This window comes from Aegilops tauschii, chromosome 7 (genome assembly GCF_002575655.3).
Source record: "Aegilops tauschii subsp. strangulata cultivar AL8/78 chromosome 7, Aet v6.0, whole genome shotgun sequence".
In the NCBI taxonomy this organism is placed as follows: Eukaryota; Viridiplantae; Streptophyta; class Magnoliopsida; order Poales; family Poaceae; genus Aegilops; species Aegilops tauschii.
In genome coordinates this window covers 640,215,527-640,228,169 of record NC_053041.3, presented here as the reverse complement: position 1 = coordinate 640,228,169, position 12,643 = coordinate 640,215,527, and the positions used below count along the sequence as shown (strand labels likewise).

The following is a 12,643-nucleotide window of genomic DNA, read 5'->3' as shown; positions in this document are numbered from 1 at the left end:
AATTCCATGTTCAACAATGGGAAGTCATCAACATCAGGGCGGATGCAAAGCCAAATTTCGTTCCATACTCATCTAGATGGTGCTACAAGATAAAAGAATACTGGAGCTTAATGTTGCTTTTTGGACTAAGTTTATATGAGGAGTCTAGCTAGCAGGTTGTCTAATCAATAAAACTTCTTCAAGTTACTATGTTTGCGCGCATGAGTAGACTTGTAGACATAGTAGTCTTTTTTATTGGGATTGACCTTTTGGCGAATAGTTATACTACCGTTGCCCCTGTTTCCAGGATCCGCAAGACACCATAAGATCAGTGTATGTACTTCTTTCATCCCAGGTTTATTAATCGCCCATCGTATTTCATGTCAAATTTTGACAATCTATATATATGACTAACAAAATATGAGGTATATGTTACAAAAGTAATACTAGTGGATTTGTATTCGACATATGTTCTCCCAGAGTATAATATTTGGACATATGGTTCATATTTTATAAGTTAAAAGTGAAAGTTGGGGTTGTATACCCCCTTATCTAACCATCCATTTTCTGCTTCAGGATCCATCCATGAAATTCTCTCAGTTTTGTATCTCCATTCTCCAAAATAGAGTAGCATATGGACATCAAACTTTGCCGGTCAACAACCTATTTGAACTTCAATGTGACACAAAAAAGTCGTGTTCTTTTGTGCAACATAAATACTTAATAGCAAAATCTCATTTCGTAAATTTATATTAGGCCAAAAAATCCAAACATGTTTTCCAACATTTTAGTTCAAAATTTTGTCGAACTGTAAAGTTTAAAGTCCATAGGTTTTATCATTTGAGAGGAACAAAATAAATAAATTTGCCTATACTAAGTTACTACCTCCGTCTAGGTTTATTAGTCCCCATAATATTTTGGAAGTTCGAACACATATTTAACTAGCAAAATGTTAATGCATATCATAATAAACTATATTGTTGGATTCATATTTGAATGTAGTTTTCAATGATATTATTTTTGCTAAATATATTTATATTTTATTATTTAAAGTTATGGTCAAAATATGACCCGAAATATGGTAGTAGTTGGATAGCACATATCTTAAGGCAATGGTGGAGGGTATAGATAAGGAACACATGTAGTAAGCAATCCAAACTATTTGAGAAAAATTACAGAGGGGTTCCGTGCCTGGTTTTAGAAAAGCCACTCTCTAGTTAAAATTTTGGTCAAAGTTTGACCCAAAATATGAGGGGTGTGCTAATAAACTGAGGTGGAGGAAGTCGCTTCTAGAAACTGGTGAGGATTTTGTCTATTTATGGGCCATATCTGGGTAGCCAATTAATTTTGTGTGAACATTTATGTACAGATAAGTAGTCATTTATTGTATTAATTGTATTGGGATTGTTTGGCCTGGTATTAAATATCTCCAAATATTCGCCAACCAAGTAATAGATAGCGATGAATTATTATCAAGAGAAGGCACGTTTACAATCCTATAAAACCCAACCACACACATCAGCAGGAACACACTACCCAGATCGAGAAATACATATCTCTGTCGATATGTTGGCTACCTTGTGAGTTCCATTGATCTCTTCAAATCTTCGAAAGCCAGGATTTTGCTTTGGATCTCTTTTACCATTGGTCTTCATTCCACAGCACTATTCAATTCCAAGGTCCGTTATATATTCAACCATAGCTGATACTAGATGTAGTAGTACTAGATAGGTAGATGCACGGTTCGTACATATTCATTTTTTTTATATGAGAAGTAGTAGAAGTACAGTACGCAAGGAGATCCATGGAGTTTTCCCTGAAAATAAAAAAGATGCCTGTAGTTTTCCCAAATAAAAAAAATGTATGAATGGTCATTCCGTAGGAATCGATCCTGCCGCGCCATCTAGTTTCTAGATCCAGAGGAACACTGTTTGTTTCCTCTGAGTTTATGGGAAGCAAAACATTGGGTTGGAGTTCCTTTTGGGGGGAAGTCTGTCATGCAACTCCTGTTTGCCATGTGTTGGTCCAGGAAACAGGCCTAGGTGAGTTTAGCATATAAAATCGTGTCTGGGCAAAGTAGTGTATTGACGTGTCCTTCTACAATAATTGTGTCCCACCTTTGGATAAGTCCAGCTGGTTCACTGGTACATACATTTATGTGTTCAAGAAATTCCCTAGTACATATAGTGACACAAACACAATATATGATTTCATCTTATTTCTGTTACTGTAAAATAATGAAGCATATTGGGGTGCTAATGTGATATTGTGATGAATTGCACATGGAGTTCGGAACTACAGTCTCGACCTGCAATGCAACGTTGGTTCGCGGTAACCACATCTTCGTGGTTGATGACTACAGTGTCATCAAGGAAACTGATATAGGCAAATTTGTAAGGTCAGATGCCTTCCAAGTTGGTGGCTATGACTGGTCAGTTAGATTCTATCCACAAGGAATCAATGATGGATGCCAAGACCACATCTCTATTGTTGGTGAGCTTATGAACGAAGATGTAGAAGTGAGGGCCATATTTTATTATCGATTGATCTCCCCAGGAGGACAGTGTACTGAGTGGAAACAGATGAGAGTGTTAAACCTATCTAGTGCAGAGGGCAAATGTAGGATGGGAGGGTGGGAGAAGGTCATGGAGAAAACATTACTTGAAGCAGAGTATGTGAAATTTGACCACTTCTCAATCGAGTTTTCAGTCAGTGTTATAAAAGATCCAGTGGTGACTAGCAGTGACTTACTACTTTCACCCCAAGTGAAGCTGCCGCCATCACAGCTATCAAGTGATTTCGCAAATATTCTAGAGTCAAAAGAAGGGGCGGACGTGACCTTCTGCGTACAAGGTGAGCCATTTCTTGCACACAGGGTAGTGCTTGCTGTGAGGTCCCCTGTGTTTAGGGCGCAGCTCTGTGGCCCAATGATGGAGAAAGAAGGGTCATCTCTAATCTTGGAAGATATGTTACCTGACGTTTTTAGGACACTTCTGCAATTTATCTACACAGACTGCTTGGTGCTTCCTTTCGATGATTTCGATGACGAGGACAGAAGAGAGATTGTACGCCACTTACTGGTGGCTGCCGATCGCTACCGCATTGAAAGGCTAAAGCTCATATGTGAGGCTGCTCTTTCCAGGTGTCTTGATGCACAGACAGTGGCAACTACATACGCTCTAGCTGATCAACATCAGTGTAACGATCTTAAACAGGCATGCCTCAAATTTATGGCATCTCCAACAATATTTGGTAAAGTGTTGGCAAGCCAAGACTATAACAACCTCAAGAGAAAGAGCCCTAGTACAACATTGGAGATTTTAGAGAGCATTTATAAGTTCCCAAAGATCTAGTATGCAGGTCTAGTTCATCCTAGTCTTGCGACTGATACATCGCACCTTTCCATTGCTTTTCCAATGGTTTTCTTAGTCCTATGTTATGCAAGTGCATATCAACTTTCCCAGTAGCTAATTACAGTGCAAACCAAAATACAACTTCTGACCAATTACAGTGCAAAACAAGCCAAACCTGCAGGGCAGTATGACGCTGACGAGCGCACCATTCCGAGAAGTTTCGCACCTGCACAACCGGGGAACGAGAAGGGTGAGTCCTGGAGGTGGAACTCGGACAAGCAGTCTTCGCCAGCAACAGCAGCAGGTGGACGACAAGCCGTGGATTTCGTGGGCAAGTCCGCTATATCCTCAAGATAACGGCCTTAGGACAACTGATGACTCGGCCTTCACACTTTCTAGTAGCTTTTTTTAAAGGAGGATGATGCCCGGTTTCTGCATTTGGACGGTGCATGCATTTATGTTATTAATTATTCATAAAGACCTTACAAAATAATACATCGTATGTTTGAAGCCATCATATTTACAACTATTTGTAGCTACTTCTATCCACTTGAAGAAGAGCTGTCGATAGTCTGAGCCGAATATCAAACAGACCTCGCACCAAAGCCTAACATCTAAAGCTGGAGACCCCAACCAAGCCGCATTACCGGATCTGGGCACACACTGGTCCGGCGCACTCTCACAAGCCGCCGCGCCGTCTTCCACTTATGCATTGCCGGAGCAGGTACTGCCGCGTTGACCTTGCCAAGCATGCCGTCGACGCCACCACAACGCCAGACTACGCCACCTCCCTACGCCTGTCCATCATCATACATACGTCACTGAGAACCTGTCGCGCCACGCCGCCTAGACTCCATGTCGTGGATGTGTCACATGGAATGCCGCTCCATTGCTGAAACCATCCAGTAGTCCTTCTAGCCAATGCACACCTCCAAGAATGATGCCCCCACAGACAGAACGACACCTGAGTGCCGCCATCATCTGATCGACTAATCAAAGGTTTAGCCCCGCGGTAGCGGAAGGAGGCAGGAACTTCACCTCGGTGATCCCTCCAAGAAGGAAACCAGATTAGTACTTCCAATTAGTAGTAAATACCTCTCATCGAAAAGATTGCTAATTGGTACCCTGGAAGTGTTGGAGCTACATTAGATGCCTCGATTGACAGATTGCACTGTCTTAGATGAAGAATACTCATCGAAAAGTATATAAGTTCTTGAAACTATTTCATGTTATCAAGCTTTTTCCAAGCACCACAAGACATTATAAGATGAGTGTATGTACTCCCTCCATCTGGGTTTATTGCCCCCTCCCACTCGTGTTTCATGTCAATTTTTGACCATACATATGACTGACAGAATATGAGGTATATGTTACAGAAAGAATACTACCGGATTCATATTCAAAAGATAGTTTTCGACGGTATTATTTTTGGACATATAGTTCATATTTTATTAGCTAAAAGGCAAATTTGTGGTTGTACACCCCTTTATCTAACCATTTTCCTGCTTCGCGACCTGTGCATGTTGTCACTTTTATATGTCCAAAATAAAGCGGCACACGGACTTCACTCTTCACAGGTCAACAATGCATTCAAACTACAATGTGTGACCAAAAATCAGATTGTTTCGTGCAACATAAATAGTCAATATAATACTCCCTCCATATCAAAATATAAGATGTTTTTTACAAAAATGACTTATATGTTGTTACGGAGGTAGTATTTCTTTACAAAAAAATCTCATTTTGTATATTTAGAATGGACCCAAAAAACAACCCAAACATTCTTTCCAACATTGTAGTTCTAAAGTTTTATTAACTGTGAAGTTTGCAGTCCATATGTTTCATCATTTGCGAGGTGCAAAAAGAGGAGATTTTCAAAGCAACTAGCAAAGTGGCCCGCTCTTCGCGCGGGCTAGTATTTAATATAGTTTGGTTGCAATAAGTTCATATTTACCAGTTCTTTGGGCTGGTCGTGAAGTGGTGATTTTAAGGACATAAGAGTTACCCCTCTGATTTTTCAGGGAAATATCTGGAGGCTATGTTGTTGCTGAACTATTTTGTGATACATGCTCGAATCCTTCCTTTTTGCGTTGACTACCGGGTTGCTGAGTGTGACTGATGTCTAGCTACTCATAGAGCAAAGACACCCTCCGTTTCTCCATTGACTCCCAAATTGATGCCGCCAGCTGACGTCTAGCTACGCAAAGAGCAACATCGCTGCTATTGTTGATTCGTTGTGGGCCTGGATCTCATCTCCTGTAGCCAGCTTGGATCTGGACTGAGTTCATCCCCCAAAAGACACATCCATATTAGTGAATCAAGGTCGGCCGACATGTCATCTTCGTCCTCCATAGCTGCTGCTATCTTGCACCTGCAGGTCCAACCTTTTTCCCTATCCTGTTCATGTCACATTTCCCCCTTCTTCTCATCCTTTTCCTGTGTTTGTATCATAGAACATATGTAATTAAGGTAGTGAAAATATTTATTTGTTTTTGCCTATCAACTTTTTTTGTGTTTGGGATCGACATTGGCAGTTGCTCTCGTACCCCTATTCATATTCATGCTCTCAACTATGTAATGATCCACAAATATCAGTTAACATTGAGCGTCAATGTTAGGTATGAATGAGTTGTTTCCATCAAATGCTGATGCATGTTTCCATTACTTGCATATCAGTAGACCATATCCATCATGCCATATCATTTTAGCATTGATATGTTACTTATTATTTTGAAGATAGTTTGTAGTACTCCCTAAGTACCGATGCGTAGGTCACATTACGAAACCAAATAATCCCAAACACTTAGGCGCGGTGCATTAACTACCCACCTCGTTCCCTAGTTCTTGCCTTGAAAAAAGAAATCGGCCAATAGGAGACGTGTGACATGTATGCATTCAATGACTTGAGACTACTTAGCATAACATGCAGTGGTCAATTCTCCGCAAGTAATGGTATTAATTAGCAAATAAACATCAAGTTCTCTCATTTTCCCGCCACCTTGGTTGCGGTGCACAACCTGAGATGACTAATACACCGGTACGGGGGAGTATAAATTTTTTTCATGTATTTATTCTCGCCTAATAAAAGGTCAGTATCAACATCATATGGAAGAAGAACTATACTAAAATTGGTTTTCATGCCTTTAGAATATTTATTTATATACTATTACCCTTTGTCAATCCCTTAATTGCCACTCTTGAGAATGCTACATATAGTTCTTCATGTGCAAACACATGTTTAGGCAGACATATGTCTTTTTTTTTAATCTGCAGGTCTCACCTCCCCTTTTCTATTTTTAGTCGCCGTATGATTGAACTAATATATTATTTATGGTAGTTTTTTAGTGACTAACCATCCAGTTTACGTTTTTGTACGGCCCTGTATGCTGGCTGCTGTTGATGTTCACTCGATTGACTTATAGCCAAGATACAAAAAGATGACAGTAAGCGTAGTGTTAATTCTTTTTTATGCTCCCACCATTTTTTCTAGTCTTGCGACCGTCATTGGCAGTGTTAGGCTCCCTTACACCTATTAATTTTCAACAAACTTCCAAAGACATATTAAGATAACTGAATAAGAAAACATGTTTGATTGCATTCTACATATAAAATTTAAAAATGGCCAGATGCTCTCACTATTGGTTGAAGTATTAAAAAAGCTTGAGGACTCAGATATCACATAATATAGATTTATGAATGTTTGAAACCAATGAACTATTTCCACCAATTGTTACTTCGAGAGTTGAATAATAAGACCGACAATGCTGGTGCAGATACCCATTGCGACGGCTGCTACGTGAGGTCGAGGGACATAGGGGAGTAGTAGCTTTTTTAGGGACTGAGATCTAGAACATGAGATGTGGTAGTTATTTCCTTTTTTAGGACGTGAGATCTAGTAGTTTTTTTTTTGTACGTGAGATGTAGTAGCTTTTTTGTTTTTTGTTTTGTTTTGATGGACTTAGATCAAGAACATGAGATGTGGTAGTTTTTTCCGTTTTAGGATGTGAGATCTAGTAGTTTTTCAAAAAGAAATTGGAGATAGATATAAGATGCGTACATTTTTAGTTTTTCTTAAAGGACTTGGAGATAGATATAAGATGTGTACATAGGATAAATCGGATCCACCAGGTTTACATGTAGTTACGTGAGATCTTGTAGTTTTTTTAATTTATATTATTTAAAGGGATATGTAGAAATACACAAGGTGTGTATGTACGTTTTTTTTAACAGCACGTAGATGCTAAGGTTTATTTAAAGGGACATGTCGAAAGACATAAGGTGTGTCGATGCAAAAAAGAAGAAGACATAAGGTGTGTATTTCTTTACATACATTTTTTTGAACAGCACGTAGATGCTAAGGTTTTTTTAAAGGGACGTGTAGAAAGACATAAGGTGTGTACGTTTTTTCAACAACACGTACAGGCTAAGGATATCTGTAGTTTTTTTTAGATGGAGCGCTCATTTTTTTCTGAATAGCACGTACATGCTAAGGTTAATTTAAATGGACATGTAGAAAGATATAAGGCGTGTACCCTTTTTTACACGTACAGGCTAATGATAGCTGTTTTTTTTAGATGCATGGAGCGCCCTTAGATCTAATCCATTCATTACATCTTTTATGTTATTGGTCCACCAAATCGTTAGATTGCATTCTACATATAAAATTTAAAAATGGCCAGATGCTCTCACTATTGGTTGCAGTATTAAAAAAGCTTGAGGACTCAGATATCACATAATATAGATTTGTGAATGTTTGAAACCAATGAACTATTTCCACCAATTCTTACTTCGAGAGTTGTATAATAAGACCGACAGTGCTGGTGCAGATGCCCATTGCAACGGCTGCTACGTGAGGTCGAGGACATAGGGGAGTAGTAGCTTTTTTTTTAGGGACTGAGATCTAGAGCATGAGATGTGGTAGTTATTTCCTTTTTTAGGACGTGAGATCTAGTAGTATTTTTTTTGTACGTGAGATGTAGTAGCTTTTTTGTTTTTTGTTTTGTTTTGATGGACTTAGATCAAGAACATGAGATGTGGTAGTTTTTTACTTTTTTAGAACGTGAGATCTAGTAGTTTTTTTAAAAGGACTTGGAGATAGATATAAGATGTGTACATTTTTAGTTTTTCTTAAAGGACTTGAAGATAGATATAAGATAGGAAAACGTTTGGAGACGGTGCGCCGGCCGAAGCTTCGGCCGGTCGTGCCGCGTAGCTCACTTTAGTTTTCCTCTCCACGTGACTAGGTGAGCATCTGGGATCACCCACCGCCTACCTCTCCATGTGCTGGAACCAAGATAATTTTTTGCTTCATCGGTTGCAGAGCTCTCAAATGCTCATGTCGTTTTTGTTGGCACCTAAGTTTGTTTTTGCTATAAGCATTTTTTGATTTTGCTTCAACCGACCACCGGACTTCGACTTGGGGTGAAGTTTTTTGCTGGAAGATTTTTGTTGCTTCCAGATTTTTTGCTGCTTGGCACTCGAACCCGGCGAGCTGGAGACGCAGAGATGATGCAGCCAGCCACCCTAACTGCTAGCACATGCATCATCAGAAGTTTGGATCCAGCAAATTATTTTGCTACCACCATAATTTTTTACTGGATACAACTTCAAATTTTGCTTCCACCATGTTCTGTTTTAGCTGGATCCAGCTTTTCTTTTTTGCTTCCACCATGACGGTGGCCGGCGGAAACAACTGCGGCCGGCGGTGACGACGACGACCGGCGGGGAGGGCGGCTACAGGCGAGCGCACCGGGGCGGTACTTTCAGGCTGGGCGCATCGCTCATCCATGGCAGCGCGTTGGAAGTTTTTTTTAAGGAAGAAGACGCCTGGTGAAAGAAAAGGAGAGAATCGTACGGCTATGGGTTGTTTAATCGGACGCTGCTGGTACGACCGGCCCAAAGTTGGGCCGGCGCACCGGCGCCTAGTAGTGGCCTATAAGATATGTACATAGGATAAATCGGATCCACCGGGTTTACATGTAGTTATGTGAGATCTTCTAGTTTTTGTTTTATTTAAAGGGACGTGTAGAAAGATATGAGGTGTGTACGTTTTTTTCAACAACACGTACAGGCTAAGGATAGCTGTAGTTTTTTTAGATGGAGCGCTTTTTTTTTGAATAGCACGTACATGCTAAGGTTAATTTAAATGGACATGTAGAAAGATATAGGGCGTGTACCCTTTTTTACACGTACAGGCTAATGATAGTTGTTGTTTTTTTAGATGGAGCACCCTTAGATCTAATCCATTCATTACGTCTTTTAAGTTATGGGTCCACCAAATCAACGAGATCAGATCTTTCTAATTATTGTGGTAATTTCTAGTTTATTTTTTTTTTGATTAACCCGTCAAGCACTTTTATTTAAAGGGACATGTAGAAAGATATAAGGTGTGTACGTTTTTTTCAACAACATGTACAGGCTAAGGATAGCTGTAGTTTTTTTTAGATGGGTAGAAAGATATAAGGCGTGTACCCTTTTTTACACGTACAGGCTAATGATAGCTGTTGTTTTTTTTAGATGGAGCGCCCTTAGATCTAATCCATTCATTACGTCTTTTAAGTTATGGGTCCACCAAATCAACGATCAGATCTTTCTAATTATTGTGGTAATTTCTAGTTTATTTATCTTTTTTCTGATTAACCCGTCAAGCACTTTTTATATATAATAGATAGATAGATAGATGTTGGAGGGTATATATAAGTGGGTGCAATGCGTCTATGTTTATAAAAACCACTCCCTAGTTACAATTTTGGTCAAAGTTTGACCTGTAATACATGGGAGGCTAATAAATTCAGACGGAGGAAGTAGTTGCTAGAAACTGGTCAGGATTTGGAGCATTTACGGAACATATCACAGGAGATATATAGTCGCCAGTTAATTTAGGGAGAACATTTGTGTACAGATAAGTGGTCATTTATTGTATTAATTGTAATGGGATTGTTTGGTCTGGCATTAAAATTATCTAAATATTTGCCGATTGCAATAGATAGCGCGCAATTATTATTACGAGAAGGCAAGTTTTCAATCCTTTATAACCCAACCACACACACATTAGCAGGAACAAACTACCCAGATCGAGAAATACTGATCCCTCTCGTTAAGTTGGCTACCTTGTGAGCAACGAGATTCCATTTATCTCTACCAATCTTCGAAAGCCTGCCGGCCAGGATTTTGCTTTGGGATCTCTTCTACCGTTGGTCGTCATTCCACTGCGCTCTTGAACTCCAAGGTCCGTTATTCAATCCATAGCTGGTACTAGCAGTAGACAGTAGAGACTAGTAGTAGTAGTACAAAGGTAGATGCCTGCATGGTTCGTATAGATTTGTTGTTTTTATGTGAGAAGTAGTATAAGTACAGTTTATAAGGACATTCATGGAGTTTTCCACCAAAATAAAAAGATGCATGGAGTTTTACCAATGGAAAAATTGTACGAATGGCCATTCAGTTGGAATTGGTCTTCTTGCGGTGCCATTTTGTTTGTAATAATTAATTCAGAGGAGCGTCATAGCAGACCAGAGGAACAACGTTCGTTTCCACTGATGTTAGGAGTCAAAACATTCGGGTGGAGCTCTTTTTTGTGTGAAAGCCAGAGGAAAAGAGCGATAATGCTACCCTGTGATGCAACTCTTGTTTGCCGCGGGAAGGTGAGTTTGGTCCATAACTTGTGTGTAGGCCGAGTAGTGTATTGGCAGTTCATCCTACAATAATTGAGTCACAACTTTGGACTGGTACATACATTTCTGTTATTTAAATAATGAAGCATATCTGTGTGCTAATTAGATCTTGTGTGGAATTGCAGGCACTTGTATTGCACATGGACTTCGCAACTGCAGACTCGACCTGCATCTTCGCGGTTACTAACTATAGTTTCATCAAGGAAACAGGTCTGGGCAATTTTCAAAGGTCCCATGCCTTCCAAGTTGGTGGGTATGACTGGTCAGTTAGATTCTACCCACAAGGAATCAATGCTGAAAGCCAAAAGCACATCTCTATTGTTGGTGAGCTTATGAGCGAAAATGCAGAAGTCAGTGCAATATTTTGTTATCGATTGATCTCCCCAGGAGGACAATGCACAGAGTGGACTCAAACCGGAGTGTTAAACTTATCTAGTGCAGAAGGAAAATATAGGATGGGAGGGTGGGAGGGTGGGAGAAGGTCATGGGGAAAACTTTGCTTGAAGCAGAATATGTGGAATTTGACCGCTTCTTGATTGAATTTTCCATCACTGTTATGAAAGATCCACTGGTGACTTGCAGTGACTTATTATCACCCCAAGTGAAGCTGCCACCACCAGAACTGTCAAATGATTTTGCAGATCTTCTAGAGTCAAAAGAAGGGGCGGACGTGACCTTCTGCGTCCAAGGTGAAACATTTCCTGCACATAGGGTAGTGCTCGCGGCAAGGTCACCGGTGTTTAGGGTGCAGCTCTGTGGACCAATGATGGAGAAAGACGGGTCATATGTAATCGTGGAAGATATGTTACCTGACGTTTTTAGGGCTCTCATACATTTTGTGTACACAGACTGCTTGGTGCTTCCTTTCGACGGTTTTGATGACGAGGACAGAAAAGAGATTGTACGCCACTTACTCGAGGCTGCCGATCGCTACGCAATTGAAAAGTTGAAGCTCATATGTGAGGCCACTCTTTGCAGCTGTCTTGATGTACAAACAGTGGCAACTACATATGCGCTAGCTGATCAACATCAGTGTAATGATCTCAAACAGGCTTGCCTCAAATTTATGGCATCTCCAACAATACTTGGTGAAGTGATGGCGAGCCAAGACTATGAAAACCTCAAGAGAAAGAGTTCTAGTACAGCATTGGAGATTTTAGAGAGCGTTTGTAAGTTCCCAAAGATCTAGTATGTGGGGTCTAGCTCATCGTAGTGTGGCGACTGATACATCACACCTTTCCATTATTTTTCTACTGGTTTTCTTAGTCATATGTTATGTTCATCATTTCTGTCGAATTTGACTTACTCTATTCCAAGAAATAATGTATCAATTCGTGTTATGCAAGTGCATATCATTTCTTACTTTACAATAAACTGCAAGAATGACATGTGGTTAAACTAACACGACACCCCTATCTTCCCTTTTTCTGCAAACTAATATTTAGGCACACGTATCTTAAGGTGCATTTGGCAACGCTCTGGCTCCGAGCTCCGCCAACTCTGTGCCCGGAGCCACGCCAAACACGAAAACTCTTGAAGTTGAACTCCTGGCTGCCATGATGGACGGAGTGTAAAATTTCAGGAGTTGGGGAAGCTGCCCTGGAGGAACTCGCAGAAGCTGTAGAGTTGGAGTTTGAG

The 12,643-nt window shown here is 40.2% G+C and overlaps 2 protein-coding genes across 2 annotated transcripts; both read left to right on the top strand.

The window, feature by feature from the left end:
* Nucleotides 1-2,261: 2,261 nt before the first annotated feature.
* Nucleotides 2,262-3,689, top strand: LOC109745046 (BTB/POZ and MATH domain-containing protein 2-like). The gene is made up of 2 exons (XM_020304185.2): nt 2,262-3,331; nt 3,491-3,689. Exons 1-2 carry the CDS (start codon nt 2,262-2,264, stop codon nt 3,687-3,689), a joined length of 1,269 nt encoding a protein of 422 aa, XP_020159774.2.
* A 4,644-nt stretch (nt 3,690-8,333) lies between these two features.
* On the top strand, nt 8,334-12,379 carry LOC109745050 (BTB/POZ and MATH domain-containing protein 2). Its single transcript, XM_073505561.1, is given in 3 exon segments — nt 8,334-10,975; nt 11,131-11,469; nt 11,472-12,379. Coding segments are annotated over 3 exon segments (1,308 nt in total). The 5' UTR covers nt 8,334-10,729; the 3' UTR covers nt 12,195-12,379.
* Nucleotides 12,380-12,643: the final 264 nt, after the last annotated feature.